General features: G+C 46.2%; 2 protein-coding genes across 2 annotated transcripts in view; one reads left to right on the top strand and one right to left on the bottom strand.

Moving 5' to 3' along the window:
* The window catches only part of IQCG (IQ motif containing G), a 68,516-nt gene extending 63,460 nt beyond the window's left edge, over window positions 1-5,056 (bottom strand). Inside the window, exons 1-3 of the mRNA XM_033958036.1 lie at window positions 4,066-5,056; window positions 2,982-3,136; window positions 596-843 (exon numbers count right to left, since the gene is read on the bottom strand). Coding sequence (XP_033813927.1) covers window positions 596-843; window positions 2,982-3,119 — 386 coding nt within the window. The 5' untranslated portion in view covers window positions 3,120-3,136; window positions 4,066-5,056. The remainder of the gene's footprint in view (window positions 1-595; window positions 844-2,981; window positions 3,137-4,065) is intronic.
* Window positions 5,057-5,308: 252 nt separating this feature from the next.
* LOC117366561 (60S ribosomal protein L35a) lies at window positions 5,309-21,550 on the top strand. Its single transcript, XM_033958037.1, has 5 exons — window positions 5,309-5,426; window positions 6,683-6,724; window positions 7,025-7,177; window positions 10,161-10,305; window positions 21,488-21,550. The coding sequence occupies exons 2-5, from the start codon at window positions 6,714-6,716 to the stop codon at window positions 21,509-21,511; spliced, it is 333 nt and encodes a 110-aa protein (XP_033813928.1). The 5' UTR covers window positions 5,309-5,426; window positions 6,683-6,713; the 3' UTR covers window positions 21,512-21,550.
* The last annotated feature ends 1,621 nt before the right edge of the window (window positions 21,551-23,171 follow it).

The raw sequence follows: 23,171 nt of genomic DNA, 5'->3' as shown, positions 1-23,171 counted from the left end.
TAAAAGGACCCCTTAATTTGGTGATGATGCAATGTACATCACTTTTCACTAAATGAATGTAGGCTCCTTTTTTTGATGATGTACAAAAGCCTATATTAGGACCTACCCCAAAAATCATGCTGGGGAAACACGGTACCATAAGAAGTCTAGGCCTCCACTGTTAAGACAGAGTCCTCACGCCACCTCTCTTATCGCTAACTCATGCCTATACTGGATTATATGTCTTATCCTTATTTGTAGTCCTTACTTCGACTATCATATTGTAACTACTTCGATCACTTTGTATTGTAACTACTTTGCTGATTGTCCGGCACCTCTTGTTGTAAACCGCCTCGAACTATCATGGCTTTGGTGGTATATATATGTATGCAAACTTGTAACCCGTTCTGGGCTCTTTTGGAAGGACAGACTAAAAAATGGAATGAATGATTAAATCAATCAATCAATCAGGCTATACTAATAATTGGAAAACGGTTCCTGTGGGGAACCCCTCAATGGAGCTGGCTCTCTATTCTCATTTGTATGCTCTTTCTGTCTTGTTTATTTGTCCTCCAAGTTTGCTTTTTTTTGTCTGGCCTGATCATTCTACCCTCACCTGTCAGCCTGAACCTTTCTAAGGTTATCTGATGACGGAGGGCTCTGTTTTGCTGCCTTGTTGAAGAGGAAATGAGTTCTTCTTAGGTCACCACTTGTCTCATGCAGCTGCTGCTCCAGTTCTATAAGCTTCTCCGTATCGACTGGTACTGCTGACCGGACATCAGCCCTGGATAACATCAGCTTTTCAAACTTCGATTCTAGCTGCTTCTGATTTGTCAGTATTTTATTGATTTCACATCCAATAACCTGGACAACAGAGAATCTGAATTAGAAGAGGTTTTGGATTTAGCCTGGCCTTTTTAATTAAAATCCCAAGTATAATAGGTATTTTCCTGCCCCAAGAGGGCTTCCAAGCTGTTTGTAGCTGCTCTAATCATCTGGACTGCTACAATGGTTCATAGTAAAGATGCAAATTCAGACGTGGCTCAGGTTCCCTCTTCTCGGATCAGCTAGGGTTAGGGATGTGAAGGTTGGGCTCCCATACCCAAGTCCTGGGCTACCACTGCCTTCTAATGAGTCCTACTCCAAGTGTGTGTTTCAGTAAATCCCTAAGTCAGTGTTCATAAACTTTTGGTGGCCACAACCCCAATTCATAGAACCGCCAAATAAATATTAGCTTCTTACCTCGATAATCTTTCTTGTAGATGTGTCTAGCAGTCCTGAATGCTAGAGTTATCCATCTGAACCTGCAAGTTGTTTGCAGAAGGATATTACACATCTTTCAATTCTGCCTCCCAGTGGGCTTACTCCTGCCCGCTCAGTTTGTACGAAAGCAGTCAAGAACCACTGGAATAGTAGACATCACTCCCTATGTAACCTCTTGGGCTCCGCAGTGCTGACACACCTGTGCTTCACCAAGTCACCTTCGAAGGACTCTAGGAAGGATATCTTGTAGAACTCCAGCCCTAGAGGATTCAAGAGGAGGCTAAGCCCTTGGCTCCTACTCCCCCCCCCCCCACACCTTGCGTGGCCCATGGAACACAACAGTCCTCAGCTGACCATCCATTGCAAACCTGGCATGATATAGGGGTAGGAAGGCCTAAGGGGTCCATCCCTGTTTAGTTTAAGCTAAATCAAGGGGGTTGGAGGCAGATGGAGGCTTTAGAGAAAAAAATGGGAAATTCAAGACAGCCGCTGCAGCAGCAATCTTGGCACCAAATCCATCCCAAGGGCAAAATATTAAAAGATAAAAAATGTCAAAAAGGGATTTCTAGAGGAGGGGAACACTATTCTTGGTCCCAGAATTCAGACCTCCCATAGGCTCCAATAGCCTTACTGTGCCATGCTCAGAACTGCAGCAGGGAAATTGGAGAAGTCCTTTGCTTCAAATTTTCTCTGCAAAAAGTGGTCTTTGGGCTGCCAGATGGACCAATGACAGACAGATCCTCAACTCCTCATGTTGTGATGGGGCAGGATCACACAGCTGGCCCACGATTCAGTAAAACGAACCATTACAAGCGTTCTCGTACCACAGTTTGGACACTGAAACCCGCTTTTTGAACCACCGTCTGTGACTTTGAACTGAACTGTTTCAATATAAGACCCCTGAGGCAGGCCTTAGGGCCAAAACACGTACGTGTTGGGTCATGTACGTGAATAAAAAGATTGAGCACCACAAGTCACCTCTTGGTTTTCTGCATACCTCTTCCTATACACCCTAGCGTCCTTCTAGCTTTCACTGTCGCCTTTTCAACCTGTTTGGATACCTTAAGATCATCACATACTATCACAACCAAGTCTCACTCCTCTTTCGTACACAAAGTTCTTCACCCCCTAAACTGTACCGTTCCCTTGGGTTGTTTTTTTTAGCATGACCTTACATTTCTTATCATTAAATCTTAGCTGCCAAATTTTAGACCATTCTTCAAGCTTTGATACACCATGAGGGGTATGTATCGCAAATTTTGGTATCATCTGCAAAGAGGAAAATCTTACCTGATAGCCCTTCAGCAATATTGTTTACAAAAATGTTAAAAAGAATAGGCCCAAGAACTGAACCTCGGGGCACACTACTGGTAACATCCCTTTCCTCAGGATGAATTCCATTTGTCGCCTTCCACTCAACTGGTTTGGTATCCATACTGAGGACACTCAATTTATTTGACACCTATGTGGAACAGTGTCAAAAGCTTTGCTACAATCTAAATAAACCACATCTAGCATTCTCCTATTCAAATCACTGGCCACCGTCAAATAAATTGGTCAGATTTGTCTGACAAGAACTGCCATGTTGTCTTGGGTGCCTCAGTTTATCTCATTTTCCCCCTACATTGTACAGTGTTGACATAAATGAATTATTTTGCCCTCTATATCTGCCTTTTCAAAGTGGAATGTGATGTATTTAGTCTGAAGTTGCTGCATCTCTTTCGTGTCAGGAAGCTTACATTGCCACCATCCAGCCTTTCATAGTAAGACACCGGCATGATGTATCCCAGAATGGAAAGCTGATCCAAGCTGTCCTCCAGTACAGTGTTAATCCGCAGAACATCTAGGAGTGAAAGACATTGCCTCACTTGGTCCATTCTGACTTATCTCCAGGCTGCCAGGGAACATCAGACAAGAAAAGAATTTCTGTGAGTTTTTTGTAATTTGCTCACCACTCCAATGCCATAACAGTGCCTGTTATTAACATTATTGTATTATAATGCTTTATCAATCTTACTCCTGTACTCTGCTTCCCTACTCATCTTCTGTCCCATCATCCTTTCTTCTCTCTCTCCTATATATATATCCTTCTCATTTTTCCCTCCTCTCTCCCACCTACTCATCCCTTCTGTTTGCTTCATTCCTTCTTTCCTCTGACTCCTGCATTTATCCCATTTCCCCTGCCTTTTACCAACCATTCCTCTATTTTCCTTCCTCTAATTCTTTGTTCTTCTCTTTCCTTCACTCAGAACATCTTTATTGATGCCCTCCTGGCTAGGGAGGTAGGGACAAAAAATAACAGAATGAAAAAGTGTGTGAGATAAACACAGAGAGTGGAATTAAAGCAAAACTGAAATGACCTTCACACATATAGAGAGGTGTAACCTACACAGTGCATTAGGTACAAATCTGGCCGCTCTTTTGGGTAGACTGGATAGACCAACTTTATCTGCCATCATTTATTATTTTACTATGTCTATAAAATACTGAGTGGAGTGGAATGGGTAGACATGAATCGCTTAATTACTTTTTAAAAAATACAAGGACTAAAGGACATGCAATGAAGCTAGTAAGCACATTTGAAACAGAGAAAATATTTTTTTCACTCAATGTGTAATTAAGCTCTGGAATTCATTGCCAGCGAATGTGGTAAAAGCAGATAGCTCTTTAACCCTCCAAATTGTGCGCTCCTGTCTCAATAACTCCACTCCCTCCAGCCCCCGAAGCATCAGTGACAGCTGGTCCTGATAACACCCTTCCCTCCAGCCCGAAGCAGCACAGCCAGTCCTGACAACCCCCCAACACACACACACACACACTTACCTGAAGCAGTAGTGTCAGTTGGTGAGCAGAAGCAGTGCCATAAATAATAATAATAACTTTATTCTTCTATACCGCCATAGTCGTGAGACTTCTAGGCGGTTTACATTGAAGAGGGCTGGACAGTCAGCGAGTTACAAAATGCAGAGATAAGAGAAATACAGCATGCAGAATAAATTTTTGGTCTTATACGCAGGAGTGGACATGTTTGAAATATGAGAAATCGATTTAGTGTTTTGTGTAAATACTTTTTAGGTGATATTTCTGTGGACTAAGGCAGTTTTTATGGCTTTTCTAAAGGCGTCATAGGTCAGTCTTGCTCCATTAATGTAGTTGTCTAACCAGTGTTGTTGTTTGTTTGCTTGTGGCCAGCCCCAGAAGGGCCTTTCCTCTGCCTCATCACTTCCTCTGCTCACTGGCCATCTACTGCTTCGGGTAGGGAAGGGAGGGGGGTGTTGGCAGGACTGGCTGCCGCTGTTGCTTCAGAGGCTGGAAGGAGATTTGGGACTGCTGCTTCAGGAGAGAAGCAGGTAGGTAAGGGGGGGCCACGCCGGACCCATGCTGGGGGGGTGGGGGTGGGGAGGTTAATGATCTCCCCCTTCTCACTAACTCCAATGACAATTTTAACTATGATCAATTGCAATTTCTTGTTAATTTTTGTTCCAATAGCTTCATTACTTGTATATATAGTTCATTGTAATTTCTTATTAAGTTTTGTTTAATTGATGTGAACCGCCTAGAACTCCTTGGGTATGGCGGTATACAAAAATAAAGTTATTATTATTATTAATGGACGCTGGACCCATAAGTGGGGGGAGAGAAAGTGACCCAGAAAGAAGGGAAGAACAGATGCTGGACCTACAAGTGGGGGTCGATAGGCGAGAAGGGAGGCAAAACTCCAGTTATCCGGCATCCAACAACCCCCATGGGTGCTGGATAAGTGAGAGGCTTGATCGCCATTTGGTCTCTCCGTTCATTGAAAGCGATGGGACCCCCCCCCCCCTGGCATCTGTAGAGGGTGCCAATGGGCCGGTTAATGCCCCCCTCCCTCCCTTACCCTCCTGGCGGGCGAAAGTGCGGCGTTTACCTCCCGTTTCCAAGGCAACCGTTCCCGGCAGGTAACGCCCCTCGGGGTCCTCGGCCACGTACTGAGGCCGGAAGCTCAACCGTTGACTTTATTTCTTGGGCTTTGGCTGACGCCTTTTTCAGTTGCGCTGAAGGCGGCTTAGCGCCCGCTGCTCTTCTCCGCAGCTGCCTGCTGGACTTTGGGGTCAGGCGGCGCCGGGGACACCTCAGCGCCGGTCCTTTACGCTCCCAGCCTGCCCCCCGCTCTTCCTTTGCCTCCATCTTGGACGTCGGGGCGGGTGAGTAACGGCGAGCGGCGGAAGCGCAGAGGGCGGCCGAGCTGGGGAAAGCGCCTGCGGAGCGTCCAGGGCCCCGTCTGCCTTACGTCTCGCGGTGGTTCCCGGGGGCGCAGCTGGCAGGATGGCGGCGATGGCGGACGGATTGAGGCGCCGGCCGCTCGGCGTCGGCCCCTCGACTGCTGCCTTTCTACCCTTCTCCTCCATCTAGCTGCCCCCTATTCCTGGAATAAGCTACCCGAGTTTGTCCGCCCAGCCCCTTCCCTTGTTTAAAAGCAGACTGAAAACCCATCTTCAACCCAGAACCCTACTCCCTATTGCCCACCAACCCCGTTCCCCTTAACTGTATCCATGAGTGTAAGCTCTTTGGAGCAGGGACTCTGAAATAATTCATAGTAGTAGGAGTGTGAAGAGCTTCAGTCTTTGGGAAGCACAGCTGAGATTGTGATGTCACAATGCCTCATTCTACCAATAAGAGCCAACCTCATCAGTGATGTCACAATGGCTGTACTCCCTTCCCCTCCAACAGATTAACCATTCCCCTTAACTGTATCCATGGTATCCTGTTTAGACTGTAAGCTCTTTGGAGCAGGGACTGTTTTTTTCTTTGTGACTCTGTACAACACTGCATACATCTGGTAGCATTATAGAAATAATTTACATGAACTCTTGATTTTTTTTTGGGGGGGGGGACTCTAATAGGTAGCAATACCCCGTTTCTGTCAGCGCTGGATCCACCTATCCTAAAACCAGGCTGTGTTCCCAGTGCGGGTTCAATTGTGTCCATTTTCTAACCATCTTTTATCAGGGTTCCACTAAAAACAATTTTGCCTTGCATTAAAATCTCTACAAGCTCTAAAGATGTCCTGTTTGTGGGTTTACATGTCTCCCAGTCCTCAGGTTACAAGAAAAAACAGTATTACATGATACATTACAGCAAGGGTGTCCAACCTTTTGACTTCCCTGGGTCGCTTTGGCCGAAAAAAATGTTTCTGGGGCCGCGCAAACCCTGCAGCAAGACAGAGGAGGGTGCTGGCAAGACAATAAACACCCGGGGGCAGCAGAGGAAAATACTGCATCACCCTCGACCGGGGCTGCACAAAATACTTCATGGGGCCGCAGGTTGGACACCCTGCATTACAGCGTTAATATACATTGTGGCAGTTTGGTTTAGCTCCTAAACCAAGGTTTGAATGCATTGCATTTAGTTCAGCGCTCACTCTCTTTTGCCTCTTAGTAATAAATGTCTTTTCTTTCAGGCTCGTCTGCATCAGACAGTAGCATAGCAAAATGTCTGGAAGGTATGGAATACGAAATTGTATTAAAGATGAAGCATAAGTAAAAGTGGTTTGGCATCTGGGTTGGCTCACTAATAAATTTAATTGCTCTTTTCTAGTAGTTTGTGGATTTGTTGTTTTTCTTTGTATACCACTTTGGATGGTTGTTCAGAAAGCAGCTTATAAGCTACATAAATTCTATCTTAGTCTGAAAAAGCAGTTTATTTGTTTTCTTTGATCGTCTTCTCCTTGCTTACTGTATATCGTCACATTAAGATAGGTGCACCAATGTTAGGAAATTAATTTTGTGCATTTGTTTACTAGGCTCTGGTCCAAGGCCATTTTTGCTGGCTACAAGCGTGGACTCCGGAACCAGCGGGAGCATACTGCTTTGCTGAAAATTGAAGGAGTCTATGCCCGTAATGAAACAGACTTCTACCTGGGCAAGAGATGTGCCTATGTGTACAAGGCTAAGAAGTGAGTTGACTTTGGCAAATGAGGGTGTTTTTTAAGCAGCCGCACTTTTCTCTGATTTCATTGCTACTGATACCTTTTCTAGGACTAACAAACAGCACTGACTTCATGCTCTGTTCTTGTCAGTGATAAGTCTGGTCAGTGATTGGCTTGGTTTTGTGGTTTACTTTCAAAACTAGAATATGACGCACAATGCAATGTGACACATCCAGTCTGTCTAAACTTATTTCTGATACATTGCCATGGACCAGTGGATTTCTAGCATCCCAGCAGTCCCTTGCTATGTGTACAGAAGAGAAGGAACTGTTTAGAGCAGGCAGTGATGGACTTGGCAGAATCTAAACAAGAGCAGTAGATGACTTGGTGGACATGCAAGTGCTTATACAGTGAGGTCTGTCTGACAAGCTGCCTGGAGCCTAAGAGCTACTGTAAATGTTTGGGCTATGGCTGCAGTAGTACCTGGGGTTCTTTAGATTGTTTTGGAGCCTCATAGATAAATGGGAAGGAGTCAGGTAAGCATCTTACATTCCCTATCTTCCTGAGGAATATCAGTGAAGATAACAAAAATTTGTCTAACCTGTAGTGACATGGGGACAAATTTTTTCGTCCCATTTCTGCAAACTCCATCCTCGTCTGTACAAGCCTCAAACACTTTAAAATCATAAGTGTTCAAGGCTTGTGCAGTTAAGGCAGAGTTTTCAGGAATGGGACAGGAACAGTGACAAATTTGTCCCCCGTGTCATTCTCTAGGGTGAATCTTCAATAGTGTGGACAGGATGAATCGTGGCTTTTTCTGCATTTCTGTATTTTTGTTGCTTTGATATTTATAGCAATGGGCACTGGAGGATTAAGTGACTTGCTCAGGGTCACAAGGAGTAGCACCAGGATTTGATCTCACAACCAGTGAGCCACACCTGTGATAGTGTGTCCTTTCTTTTTTTTCAGTCTAGTTGGGACTTCCATAACCTGTCATTTGTTGTAGTGGATTTTTCTCCCACTTCTAAAGAATTTAAAGAAAACATCTTCTGTTATGTTGGGGCCAGTGCTTAGGAAAGAGGTTTTCATTTCTCACTACCTTTGATGTTCACTGTGTACCATTTTCTCATTCAGTTTGGTGACGAGGCAGGGTGATGTAGCTCTCTGAAGTTATTCAAGAAATGTATTTAGTCCAGTTAAAAGGTTCTTTTTTTTCTCTTCTTAAACTTTTTCAGTGCATTCAAATGGGCTAACAAAGCAACACACTAGCAGATTCATGTGCTTAAAGGAGAGATCCTTTTCAGTGCTGCACATTTCACCTTAGTTGTGAGGTTATTGCGGCTGGGCTGACCTGAATGAATGCTTGCAGTAGAGAAGTGTATGGTTTGTTTTGGTGCACAAGAAAACAGACATATGCTTCTTGAAGTAACATTAACTTGACATTCTCTGGAAACAAATTCCAGAGTTTAATTTCACAGTGTTCTCCCCAGAAATTTTTTCCAGCCGGGTGGCATGAAAAAGTAGCTGGGTGGGGCGGGATGGGGAAATTTGGTTGTGCGGAAAATTAACCCCCTCTTTTACTAAAGTGCGCTAGCATTTTTAGCGCAGGAAAACTAACACCAGCTCAATGCTGGCATTAGCGTCTAGCGTGCGTGGCAATTCTGCGTGCACTAAGCACACACTAAAACCGCTATCACAGCTTAGTAAAAAGAGCCCTAAATGTGTACTATTTTTATTAGTTAATTATTATTATTTTCCAATGCTCAATCTGACTTCCTTTTTTAAGGTTTGACACTTATACAAGAATATTTTTACTAAATTTAAGAAGTATCCAATTCTAGAAGGGAATAATTAGGTATTTGCCCGCTTTCAAGTGGTATAGAGGTTTAAAAAAGGGAAATGCTTTAATGAAGTCATTAGGTTCAATCTAGCCATTTATTTCAGCACTTCTCTTCCCCTCCTCCCTCCCCAATTGGGTTCTGCAGCAGCACTTCTCTTCCCCTCCTCCCTCCCCAATTGGGTTCTGCAGCAGCACTTCTCTTCCCCTCCTCCCTCCCCAATTGGGTGCAGCAGCAGCACTTCTCTTCCCCACCCCCAATTGGGTGCAGCAGCAGCACTTCTCTTCCCCACCCCCAATTGGGTGCAGCAGCAGCACTTCTCTTCCCCACCCCCAATTGGGTGCAGCAGCAGCACATCTCTTCCCCACCCCCCAAAAAAATTGTGTGCAGCAGTAGAACATTTCTCTTCCCCCACCTCCCCCATTCGGTGCAGCAGCAGCATTTCTCTTCCCATCCCTCCCATCTCACACACCGGTCAGCAGAGTCATTAGGCAAGTTGTAAGCCTATCTTCCATAGGTCAGCGAAGGAGGGAAGCTTACAACTTGCTGCTCTTCCTTGTTTTGGGCCTTCTTCGTTGCCAGGTCCTGCCTTTGTGGAAACAGAAAGTAAGCAGGACCCGGCAGACAGGAAGGCCCGAAGCAAGGAAGAGCAGCAAGGTAAGTTTTAACTTCCCTCCGTCGCTGATCTATCTCCCGCATGCTCCGGGGATCTAATGGTATCGCTATCTGTGCTGGCTTCCCTTCTCTTCTCTTTTTAGATTGATGGACCATTCGAGTCTTTATCTGCTGTCATCCACTATGTTACATCCCTGTTGTCAGTTGCTGCTCTGTTTAAGGGGTGCTTGTATTTCTGATGCATCGGCTGTCCTCTCTGAAAGATCGAAAAGCATAGAGGCTCTCCCTAGATCCTTTTGCCATACTTGCCTCTGGCTGTCCATATATACTTGTTACATTTGACTTTTGAAAGATTTCTGGAGTATTTGCCTTTTCCTGGTCTTTGACCCCATATGCCACACCTATTTTTCTCTTTTGTAATATGATTATGGTGGGTTCCTGTATAAATGATAACATGTTTGATGTCCTGCACACTGAATACCCATCTTACTGTGTCCTAAGCTTGTTTTTCCCAAGAAATCATTCTCTTCTTGGCTCTCTTCTTTCTCTCTTGACAGTAACACCGTAACTCCTGGTGGCAAACCCAACAGAACACGTGTGATCTGGGGAAAGATAACCCGTTCCCATGGCAACAGTGGTATGGTACGGGCCAAATTCCGAAGCAATCTGCCTGCCAAGGCAATTGGCCACAGAATCCGTGTGGTAAGGGTCACACCTGGCAATTATTGCTGGAGCTTTTTTTGTATTCTTTACATTTTGCCTGGTAGCTCAGTTGTACCAGTTCATTCCAGCCTGTGAGACATGAGACGGTATTTCTTCTTCCTCCTGGGTAGATCTGGAACCTGAGCTGCTGCAACTGACTTGTATATTCAGAGCCCCCAGACTGTGTGAAGGTCCTCAGTTTATTCCTGTATGCAAATGTTCATTCCTAGTGTTTGATGTGAGGCATTTAGTCTTACTGAGACAGTCCCTGTATGGCACTGTGAGCCTTGTGGTTTGTATGTCTGTGTTGCCCGAGTGTTTAGCAGCCAAAGTGACATTAAACTATTTCCTAATGATAGCAGAGTAAAGGTTTTGTCTAACAAGAAGTTTCTGTAAGCTCTGGGTGTGTATATGCAACCACTGCCAACCACCCACAGTGACGTTATGGTCTCTAATGAGAGAAGAATAACAAGAAAAGGCAAGAAGGGTGTCTTTCCAACCAAAAATAAAGTCTTTATTTGAAGCATAAAGGTCCCAACAAGTTTCGGCAATTAGAAGACACCTTCTTCAGGGAACACTTTACTGTACTGTTCTGAACGCTACGAAACTGGGAGCCTTGTTGGGACCTTTTTGCTACAAATAAAGACTTTTTCTTTAGCACTCTCCAGACCAGTAGAGGTTAATCTTTATGATTAGGTATATATCCAATCATGACCAGCAGGTGGAGACTGAAAACAAAACTGTGAAATAGTACATAAATCCCCTTCTCTATTCTCATCAGTCTTCTTTCAGTCTCCAGCAGGTGTTGAGTGATCTGTACCCATCTCCCTTGGTAGGGCTGTTGGAATTTGTTTAGGGGGTTTCTAGTCCCTGTTTTTGGCCAGACAGAGCTTGTGCAGGCCCTGTTTGGGGGTCCGTCTGACCTAGGGGGTGTCAAACCCGGCGGATCTCGAGCGGGGTCCCTCCCCCCACTTCCTCCACCTCCCCACACTTCCTCCACCTCCCCACATTTTTTTAGAGGAGCCTCAGCAGTAAGCCTTGCCCCCTAAGTCAAGCAAGGCATATTGCTTCGAGAGCCTGTGGAGTCTGTTCTGTAAAACAAACAAACAAAAAAACAAGTTTCCCTTTAAGATAACTGTATTTTGTCATCTAACCGGCACTTTGTTTATAGCTAGGTCGCGTATGGAGCAATTGTGCCCTTCTCTGGGGGAGTGGTACACAATTTGGTCCAGCCGCGAGGCACTCGCGGCCGGCCTGAACTGGGCGGTTTGGGCCGGTGAGGTGGTGGAGCTCCGTCGGCAGCGGCTGCAGGTGCCCAGAGCTCCCCGCCGATGGTGCCTAGCGAGTCGGCAGGGAGCAGTGGGGAAGCCCGTTCTTCCCCAACCGCCCACGGAGGGATTCCCCGAACCACCGACGGTCAGGTTGCAAAGGATTCCCTCTCAGCTGATTTTTTGACAGCTGATGCTGACTTGCCTGTTTTAGCGGCTGGGACTGTTCAGGCTTCTCAGCCGCTATTGGCCATGGAGGGAGCATTTTTGGCGGGAACTTCGCCATTTTCTCTGTCTGGCCCCTCCATTTTGTCTGCAACCTCAGGTGGCCTTCCCCCTGTTTTGCAAACACAGGGGCAGTTTTCGGCAGGGAGTCCCTGGGGACCCCCGGGGGTTTTTTCCCCCTGATTTAATTTCTTTCTTTGTGCAGACAGTTGGGGGTCCCACGTGCGCCCGGGGGGTTTCGGGGGTGGTTTTCCTTCCGCATCCCTCTTTTCGTTTGGTGCCCCTCTTCCTCCTCCCTCATCCATGCGCCCGCGGGAGGGCTTGGATTGCGGATTGGTGGTTGGAGGAGCGTTTTGGCATGATTGAGGACCTGGCCGCTTTGGCGGGCTTCCAGGATCCTCTAGAGGGGACGGCCGCTGGCAGCGGGGCGTCGGGTTTCCCGTTTTCCATCACAGAGGCATCCATGGTGCGCTTTTTATTTAGAGGGATGCGCTTTTAGACCTGATTTAGCAGGTCTCTTCGGTGCTGCTTTTTTGACGATGCGCCACCGGAGACCCCGCGTATGGGGGCCCCTCTGCTTCAAGGGGGTCTGTCCTGTTTTCCCACTCTTTTCCTGTGGATCAGGAGTTTTCGGGATATCGTACTGGCGCAGTGAATTTCGCCTTTTCTGTTTGCGCGCGCCCTGGCTCGTTGGGATCACATCCTGGTGGGGGGATCGGGCTACCTTATTTTCGCCAGTGGTGGACGTGGTGGTCTCAGTGATTGGTAAGCGGCATACCGTGCCCGTTGCGGGCGGTTTCTGCCCTTAGGGTATCTGAGGAGTGTACGTAAAAGACACTTCTTAAACAGAATCTTGATGTCTCTGCCTTGGGGGTCCAGGTGGTTATTTATGTGGGGCTGGTGGCTCACACCATGTTTCGGTGGTTTGAGCGTGTCCTGGATCTTGAGTCTGATGTCTGGTCCTTTGTGGATCAGGAGATATCTGCCTTGTTCCTCTCGGATGCTCTTTCTGCCTTGGTGCGGTCTGCGGCTAAGTCTGGGGCTTTTGGTGGCCAGGCGCTGTACCTTGTTGCTTTGCGCTTGGTCGGCGGTTGCCGCGTCCAAATTTAATTTCCAAAAATTTCCCTTTCGGGGGTCGTTTTTGTTTGGAGAGGACTTAGATAAGTTGGTTCAGACTCTGACGGACTCTGAGATGCCCCATCTGCCTGAGGACCGTGCCCACCCGGCGTCTCAGGGTGGCACTGCCCAGGGGTATTTTGCAGGTTTTGCCCTGGGCATCCGACTGCTGCTTTTCAGGCTTCCAGTTTTTCCCCGGGGTCGGTTGGCTCAGCGCATGCAGTCCTTTCAGGGGGCCCGTCGGGGGGCTGGGAGTCCCCCCGCCGGTTTCCCCGCTGCCCGTCCTACCCGATGGCTCTTTGCCAGCGCCCCTTTGGTTCCGGTGGGTGCCCGGCTGCAATACTTGTTTCCCAAGTGGGCCAATCAGTGGGTCCTGGGGGTGCTGCGGGACGGTTATGCTCTGGAGTTTGCCACTCTCGGCCAGATCATATCTAGCCTCTCCGTGTCCGACGGCATGGGAGACGCTAGCCTTTCGCCAGGATGACTGGTTGGTTCGGGCACAGTCGTTTCTGGAGAGCGCCCGGGTTACGGCTCGGGTGGTGGAGTTTCTCCGGTCACTAGGCAGGGTGGTCAACCTTTCCAAGAGTCGATTGGTCCCAGCTCAGTGGCTGGAGTACCTTGGAGTTTGATACCTCCTTGAGGAAGGTCTTCCTTCCAGGGGCCTGGGTAAGCAACTTGCAATCTCAGATTCGCCTATTTATGGCGTCCTGGTGTCCTTGGGCGCAGGATTTCCTCCAAGTCTTGGGGTCGATGGCGGCGTCCCAGGACGTGGTAAGGTGGGCGCAGGCCCACATGCGTCCTCTTCTGTATGCTCTGCTCCAGAGGTGGTCGCCCCAGAGACACAATTTGGATGTCCTTGTCCCTCTGCGAGGCTTGGCGTGCTGCAGTCTTTGTTGGTGGCTCCAGACTTCTCATCTGGTTCAGGGGGTGAGTCCTGATCTACTGCAGTGGCCGGTGCTTCTCTTGGATGCTAGTCTCCTCAGTCGGGGGGCTCAGTGTTTAGGCCGCTCGGCTCCAAGCATCTGGTCCAAGGAGGAGGCGTCCTGGTTGTTCCATGTGTTGCAACCCAGTGCCGTCCATCTGGCGCTGTTAGCCTTCCGTTCCCTTTTTAATGGGCGAGTCAGACTGAGTTCTGTCGGCCAGGCCACACTGGTGGCTTCAGGCAATCATCAGGGAGGCACCGCAATCGCACAGGTGGCGTGGGAGGCGGCTCGGCTCTTCCTTTGGGCGGAGTCACACCTTCTGGACCTCTCAGAATCTCACCTATCCGGGGTGGAGGATGTTCGGGCGGATTTCCTCAGTCGTCACATCTTAGCTCCCGGAGAGTGATGTCGCAGCCCTGTGGCCTTTCAGTTGATAGTGCAGGCTTGGGGTCCACCCCTGATGGCCATGAGTGGCATTGCCTAAGTGCCCCGCTTCTTCAGTTGTCGCAGGGTCGGCCTGGCCAAGGGTCTGGATGCTCTGGTTCAACCATGGCCAACGGAGGGGCTGTTGTTTGTGTTCTCTCGTGGGCAGAGTTCTTCTCCGCCTTGTTTTCCATCCGGGTCTTGTGGTTCTGGTGGCTCCGGCTTGGCTTCGACGTCCGTGGTATGCGGATCTGGTGAGACATCTGGTAGCTGATCCTCTTCCTCTGCCACTCTTGGACAGGGTCCCATTCCCATGTTCGACCCGTCTCCCTTCTGTCTTACGGCTTGTCTCTTGAAAGGGATCGCCTAGGTGAATAGGGGTATTCCGTTAAGGTGATCTCTACTCTCTTGGGGTCCCGGAGGCTTTCTACCTCTCGGGCTTAGGTGCGGGTTCGGCATCTCTTTGAGAGGTGGTGCCAGGCGGGGGGAGTGGTCTCTTTTTGTGCTTCCCTGCCTAACGTCCTTGAGTTCTTGTCAGATGGCTTGGCTTGGTATTCTCTCCGGGTTCGGCTTGCGGCCTTGTCAGCCTTTCGTGGGTTAGTGACAGCCATTCCTGAGGTGATTTGCCTTTTGCGGGCAGCCAGGTTGCTCGAGCCTCCCGTGCGACCCTCTATTCCATCTTGGGATCTCAATCTGGTTCTTTCTGTTCTGCTGTGCCCACTTTTTGCACTATTGGGTGGCTGCTCTTTGAAGGACCTTTCTCTGAAGGCGGTCTTTTTGGTGGCCATTACTTCCGCTAGGCGTGTTTCTGGACTACAGGCTTTCTCTTGTAGGGCTCCCTTTTTGGAGTTTTCTAGGGAGCGGGTTGTCTTGAGGCCTGTTCCTTCCTTTCTGCCAAAGGTAGTTTCTCCTTTTCATGTCAATCAATCTGTAGTTCTCCCGGTGTTGGGTAGTCGGGAGAGCTCTTCTGAGCCACGATAGCTGCGCGAGTTAGCTGTCGGTCGGGTCCTTAGCTCTTATGTGCAGCGGACCCAGGAGATCAGGAACTCAGATAATCTCTTTGTCCTTCTGGCGGGTCCTCGTAGGGGGGCTGGCTGGATCAAGGAGACTATTGCTTCCGCTTCTCTTCTGAGACAGAAGCCTGTTCCAGAGTTTTCTCAAGGTTCATTCCACTCGGGGTCCGGCAGCTTCTTGAGCTGAGTCTTTGCTCGTGCCTCCGGTGGACATTTGTATGGTTGCGGTTTGGTCTTCCTTGCATTCCTTTGTCAGACACTACCGGGTAGATGTTCGACCGGGTAGATGTTCGGGCGCATCAGGATGCGGTGTTCGGTGAGCGTGTTCTGGTGTCGGCCCTTCGGGGGTCCTGCCCGTGATGGGAACTGCTTTGGTACGTCCCATTCGTAAAGATTAACTTCTACTGGTCTGGAGAGTGCTAAAGAAGGAGAAATTAGGTTCTTAACCTGCTAATTTACTTTCTTTTAGCTTCTCCAGACCAGTAGAGGTCCCCACCTTGTCTGTTGTTGTGTTGTTGGGGCTGTTGCTGCGGGTTCTAGTATTTTTCTAGGGCCGGGGAGAATTAAAGAACAGCGGCTGTGGGGACATTTTTCCTTCTGGTATTTCTCCTCTGCATTTTCCAACAGCATTTTGGGTACGTTAGTTGTTACTCTTGTTCGGAGTATTGTTTATTTCTGTTTTCCGTTCTTGGTTCTGCTTGGCTATTCGGCAGATTGATGAGAATAGAGAAGGGAATATCTTATATACTATCTCATAGTTTTGTTTTCAGTTTCCACCTGCTGGTCATGATTGGATATATACCCATTCATAAAGATTAACCTCTACTGGTCTGGAGAAGCTAAAAGAAAGTAAATTAGCAGGTTAAGAACCTAATTTCTCCATTTTTGAGACATCCCCCTTGCCTTTTCTTGTTCTATTTGTACCTCAAGTCGGCCTCTAATGAAAGTACAAATCGTATCTGCTGTCATCATATTAGTGAATAGCCATAGGAGCTTGGGTATTTTAGCAAATAGGTCCCAGTCCATGCCACACCTGACAGTTCAGTGCTGCCATCCTAGTTCTTGCCTAAGTGGCATCTCTCCTCTAGGTATTACTTTCAGCAGTTAGCACTGATCTGGATGTTAATGTAGTTGAGGGCTCCCTAACAAACCATCAGATTTTGAAGCTTATATGACCCAACTGAACTCTGATCCGCCAGTGGAAGATTAGAGCTATAGCTCTTTGTTTGATACCATACCACAACCATGTACAGTATCCCTGCAAATTTTTCACAACTGTTGAGTCAAGATATTTTCTTGGTCATATATGCAAAACAAATGAAACTTGGAGAACATTCAATGAAACTAATGCAGATTTTTATTCTTTTAAACTGGCATATGTAAACAGCCTTAAAGTGGGCCTACAATAATGAAGATGTCCCCATAACATTTTGTCTATTGTTTTGTGACATGACTTTGTTCTCAAATATACAGTTTCAATTTATAAACTAATCTTGTTACTTTACAGTTTCACTTTAAATTTTATGAGTTTTCAGACCTTTTTGAACCAAGTCTATTAGAAATCACATGTTTCAAACCCCCGGAAAAAGTTGGTTTTATTTTTCATTGCGAGTAAACGGTGCCTGAAAATAAAGGTCAAAGGTCATAACATAAGAACATAAGCAGTGCCTCTGCTGGGTCAGACCAGAGGTCCATCGCACCCAGCAGTCCGCTTACACGGCGGCCCATCAGGTTCAGGACCTGTATGTTAATCCTCTAGCTATACCCTTCTATTCCCTTTTCCTTCAGGAAATCATCTAATCCCTTCTTGAAACCCAATAGAGTACTCTGTCCTATCACATCCTATGGAAGCACATTCCAGGTGTCCACCACCCTTTGGGTGAAGAAGAACTTCCTAGCATTGGTTCTGAATCTGTCCCCTCTCAATTTTTCCGAATGCCCTCTCGTTCTTGTAGTTTTTGAAAGTTTGAAGAATCTGTCCCTCTCCACCCTCTCCATGCCCCTCATGATCTTGTCTCTATCATGTCCCCTCTAAGTCTAAGTCTCCGTTTTTCTAGGAAAAAGAGCACTAGCTTCTCCAATCTTTCAGCATATGAAAGGTTTTCCATACCTTTTATCAAGCGTGTTGCTCTTTTCTGAACCCTCTCGAGCATCGCCATATCCTTCTTAAGGTACAGCGATCAATATTGGACGCAGTACTCCAGATGCGAGTGTACCATCGCCCGATACAACAGCAAGATAACTTCCTTCGTTCTGGTTGTAATACCTTTCTTGATAATACCTAGCATTCTGTTCGCCTTCTTAGAGGCCGCTGCGCACTGTGCCGATGGCTTCATTGTTTTGTCCACCAGTACCCTTAAGTCCTTCTCTTGGCTACTTTCACCCATTACCAGCCCTCCCATCGTATAGTTGTACATTGGGTTCTGTTTCCTACATGTAAGACTTTACATTTCTCTACATTAAACTTCATCTGCCATTTATTTGCCCACTCTCCCAGTTTGTTTAGATCCCTTTGTAAATCTTCACAATCCTTAGTCCTAACCCCACTAAAAAGTTTTGTGTCATCTGCAAATTTTATAACTTCGCACTTCGTCCCTCTGTCTAAGTCATTAATAAATATATTGAATAGCAGCGGTCCGAGTATCGATCCCTGCGGAACACCACTTGTGACCCTTCTCCAGTCCAAGTAGTGGCCTTTCACTCCTACCCTTTGCTTCCTGCCCGACAGCCAATTTTTGATCCATCTATGTACGTCACCTTCCACCCCATGGTTCTACAATTTCCATAGTAGACGTTCATTGGGTACCATGTCGAAGGCTTTTTGAAAATCCAAGTATATGATGTCTCTGGGGGCCCCTTCGTCCATTTGTTTGTTAATTCCTTCGAAGAAGTGCAGTAAGTTCGTTAGGCACGATCTTCCCTTGAAGAAGCCATGTTGCTTGTTTTCATCTGTTTGTTCCTTTCTAGATGCTCATCGTTGCTGTCTTACCAGCGCTTCCGCCATTTTCCCTGGGACCATATCCAAATATGGAAGCTCTTCAAGTTGTACTCATTATATGACTGTTCTTTTGCATTTCTAGAAGGAAAATATATTTGATTGTGTTGGTCTGTGGTGGAATTGCTACCACCAGTTAAGAAATTTGACCAGCAACCTCATTGCCATAGAGGTCACATCTGATAGCCATGCAATACCAGCCAGTGGTGGGTTTCTTGGTTCAGGTTCCCAAGCCTGAAGTTTTGGTTTCTTCATCAAGGTTCCAAAACCTTGAGCGGGTGTCTGTCTGGTTCCCAAGCCAATGTTTGGGCAGCTTAACCTAGGTTCCCAAACCTAAAGTGATTATCTTATATTGATTCCCCAAGCCAAAATTCAGACTGTATTCCTTCATTGCATCTTATTGAATTTGAGTTACCGTATTTTTCGCTCCGTAAGACGCACCTGACCATAAGACGCACCTACCTATAGAGAAGGAAAAACCAAGGAAAAAAAAATTCTGAACCAAATGGTGTGCCCTGTTCCCCCTCTGGTGGTCTAGTAGTAGGCTGGGACAGGGTACAGGACACATCTTGTGGTGGGCACGACTAATGGTAGGCATGTCTAGTGGCAGCCAGCCCCCAGCCAGTGCCATGCCAACCAGCCAACCCTCCCAAAGGCAGGCAGGCACCCCCTCTCCCCCCCCCCCCCCCCCCGGGTACCTTTTTTTTTTGTCATCCTGGTGGTCCAGCACGCTTTTTGCACTCCTGCCTTGGTTCCCTGCTCTTTCCAGCGGCACAGCAGTGCATGAGGCAGGCGTGCACTTTTTGTGTGCCTGCTTGGTCTCGCACTGAACGCCAAATGGCTGCCTGTCAGTTCTCATCCCACGAGGACAGGCAGCCATTTGGAGTGCAGGGAGAGACCAAACAGGCACGCAAAAAGTGCACGTCTGCCCCATGTGCCGCTGACACTACCAGAAGAGAGCAGGGGAACCGAGGCAGGAGCGTGGAAAGCACGCTGGACCGCAAAAAAAGGTACGGGTTTTTTACATTCGCTCCTTTTTGGGGGTGGAAAAAGTGCATCTTCTTTAGCACTCTCCAGACCAGTAGAGGTTAATCTTTACAAATGGGTATATATCCAATCATGACCAGCAGGTGGAGACTGAAAACAAAACTGGGACAGTATATAATATACTCCCTTCTCTATTTACCTCAGTCTTCTTTCAGTCTCCAGCAGGTGTTGAGTGATCTGTACCCATCTCCCTTGGTAGGGCTGTTGGAATTTGTTTAGGGGGTTTATAGTCCCTGTTTTTGGCCGGACGGAGCTTGGGCGGGCCCTGTATGGGGGTCCGTCCGACCTCGGGGATGTCAAACCCGGCGAGTCTCGAGCATGGTCCCTCCCCCCACTTCACCATCTCCCCACATTTTTTTAGAGGAGCCTCAGCAGTAAGCCTTGCCCCCTAAATCAAGCAAGGCATATTGCTTTGAGAGCCTGTGGAGTCTGTTCTGTTAAAAAAAAAAAAAAAAATCTTGAGGTAGTGCCGGTCTGTAGGGTTGCTTCCCTGTCAGTTTACTGTATTTTTGCACTAACCGGCACTTTTTCTCCTAGCTAGGTCGGGTATGGAGCCATTGTGCCCTTCTCCGGGGGAGTGGGACACAATGTGGTCCAGCCGCGAGGCACTCGCGGCCGCCCTGAACTCGGCGGTTTGGGCCGGTGAGGCGGTGGAGCTCCGTCGGCAGCAGCTGCAGGCGCCCAGAGTTCCCCGCCGATGGTGCCTCGCGAGTCGGCTGGGAGCAATGGGGAAGCCCGGTCTTCCCCAACTGCCCACGGAGGGATTCCCCGAAGGATTCCCTCTCAGCTGATTTTTTGACAGCTGATGCCGACTTGCCTGTTTTACAGTACATGTACCAAAATAGATTCTGAAAACTGATATTGTTGCCCAGATGGTGTAAGAGCATGGAAATGAAATGTTGTTTTGGCATCCAGCAAATGTCTTTCAGGGTAATGTAGATGCATAAAAATGATCAAGGCATCATTTTCTTCTGTTGATATTTCAACAATGTTGCCAGTCCACCATTTGTTATAAATGCAGTTTTTTTTTGTTTTTTTTTAAATTCTTTATTCATTTTAAAAATCTTTCACCAAGTGTACAATATTCATAATCAACACAATGAAACAAGGCACTTGCATATCTTACATTATAATCTAAACATATAAATGTAAACCTCTCCCCACCCTCCCTCAAAACCCTTCATTCATGTAACGAAACCTATCTTTGTATCCCTCCCCCATCCTGTTATTATATGATGTCTGACTAATAGGAAAATGACATTTAATCATGACAAAAAGACGCTAATGGCTCCCATATTTTAATACAATTATTATAATTTCCATTTTGTGTCCCTATTAATCTTTCCATTCTATATATGTGGCATAATGAATTCCACCAAAAATTAAAGTTTAACCTAGTATGATCTTTTCAGTTATTAGTAATATGTTGGATGGCAACTCCAGTCATAATCATTAAAAGTTTATTATTACTTGATGTTATCTGACTCTTTTTTTCTCATACACATTCCAAATATCACAGTATCAAAAGATAACGCTATATGGTTTTCCAATAAACAATTTATTTGATCCCAGATTGAATTCCAAAAGGCTAAAGCTCCAAAAGCTGGTTGAAAAGAATGTTTTCAAAAAAATCACAATTTAAAAGTGAAATTGTAAAGTAATGAGAGAGTTGAAATTGTATATGTTGAGAACAGTCATGTCACAAAATAGACAGAATTTTATAGGGATGGCTAAGGGCTGACCTTTATTAGCACATCCATGTTTTTAGCCCACTGGGAGGCTTTTATATGTCATCAGTATGAAACAAACGAAAATCTGCATTTGTTCCATTAAATAGATACTGTACATAGTTGCAATATGCCATGGTATCAAAGAAAAAGCTTTCTCTTTCTCTACAAGTATTCCACCTGTAAATCTTATTTTACCAAAGTTAGTTTGTCATGAAATCCATGATGGTGAGGTGGGGCACTTTTTTCCACTGAACAGGGCTTGGGCGTGCTTAGGACTTAAAGGGTCCACGTGCCCTGGGCTGGGAGGGGCAGCTTTATTCGGTGGTTCTGCTGATGGTCTGTTAACTGAGACCAGCTTTCTTTTTGCACGATTTTACAACTCGTAGGAATGATAGTCTGCCATTCTTACATAATGGTGTGGTTTTTTGGTTTTTTTTTCCAGATGCTGTACCCATCAAGGATCTAACTCATTGCTGAAAATAAAAGTAAAAGTTCCAGTTTGTTATGCCTTGTCTCTTTTTTTTTTTGAACCGACACCTTTCAGCCTCCTTTTGAGAGACTGACATGGAGATAGAAGGAACCAAATAACTGATTTTTCACTTTCTGACACTAGCAATTTGTTCTGTTAGGATAGGTGTCTAGAATACAACATTTGGTTTATTGGACTTTGAATCTGAAGTGTCTGGAGAGGAGTGTGGAGTACTTTGGCCCGTTAAGAACATAAGTATCATTCAGTTGGGTTCTCCTAACCCAGTGTCCTATAGTTTGTTAGGCCGGGTTCTTCTCGGCAGTAACTGCTGTCCTTTGTGCTGAGGACACAATTAAAAAAACCAAAACTCTACTTCCCAGTTGCCCCTTGACATCTGTTTAAATAATGCTCCTTCTAAAATTGCTATTGTGGACGAGAACTTAAGGTTTACCCTCAATGAATTTTCAGGTCCTGAGCCATTGGTTCTTCTCTCCAAGATTTTGACAATTAAGTACTATGAATACAGTTATGATCACCATACTATAGTTAGGCAAAACTGCACACTTGGACATCATGCTTTTAAATATTGAGGGGGAAGACTGGTACAACTATTTAGCTAGCTGCTAACCACTGACCAGTTGAAATGCTTGGTTGAGGCCAACTGCAAAAATTTGCAATTAAGTGCTGTTGACATTCGATTGGAGAACTCCCTCGGAAAATTTAAATCCTTCCTCTTTAAAGATGCTTTCACTCTTTAGCATCACTCCCTGATTCATAGGTAGCTTTGAAGTGATCCCCCTTCCTAATGTCTTTACCGTCCTTTTTTATTAATTTTACTTCGATGTATTTTAAACAACCTCCCCCTCCCTTACTTTCCTTCTGTTTCATGTCCGTTAATTTGAATTTGTCCAATATTTTTCTTTTAATATCTGATAAATTATTGTTTTTATTTACTTATTTTAATTGTTTTCTATAATTTTTAATAGTGTACACCGTCTAGACATGTATTTTTATAGACGGTATATCAAAAATAAAGAAACTTGAATATTGCAGTTGGAATCGAACCCAAAACCAGCTCTCCTGGGGACACTTAAACGACCAGGGTTAGCACATAAATGCCCTATTTTTATATGGAAACCCATGGCTGTTTAAGTGATGGTTATATGAGCCAGCTTAAAAGTAACTGGATATTTAAAGCTGAAGCCCACACTGGTCCTACCTTTCAGTAGCTGGGAGTATGAGCCAAATGCTCACCATCAAAGGTTCAATATTGACCCGTAAAACGTTTTTCAGGCAAAAGATACTGAGCCACAAATTCTATAATGTCTGCTTAAAGTTCGATTCTTATAGCGGAATGTATTGATGAGGTAGGTGCCTGATAATTGGCAGTTAACTTGTCATTGACGTTAACTGGATTTAACTGAAAGGCGCACAACTTGTTTGGTAGGAGCATAACACAAAGTGCAATGTGCTTAGTCTAAAGCGGGTGTGGTTGGGGGTTATGCGCTTGTTTTTGACTTGGGTGTTGTATACACAACTTAGGCCAAGAAAACCAGGTGCACCTAAAAGTTGCCATGATTCAATATAGGGCACTGAACTTTTTTACAGAATCACACTTGGCCCTGCAGTAGTTGGTCCCAATTTTTGACACGACCTT

The sequence above is a fragment of the Geotrypetes seraphini genome, chromosome 9, assembly GCF_902459505.1.
Source record: "Geotrypetes seraphini chromosome 9, aGeoSer1.1, whole genome shotgun sequence".
In the NCBI taxonomy this organism is placed as follows: domain Eukaryota; kingdom Metazoa; phylum Chordata; class Amphibia; order Gymnophiona; family Dermophiidae; genus Geotrypetes; species Geotrypetes seraphini.
Note: the sequence above shows the minus strand (reverse complement) of the source record. Positions and strands in the feature narration are given on the sequence as shown.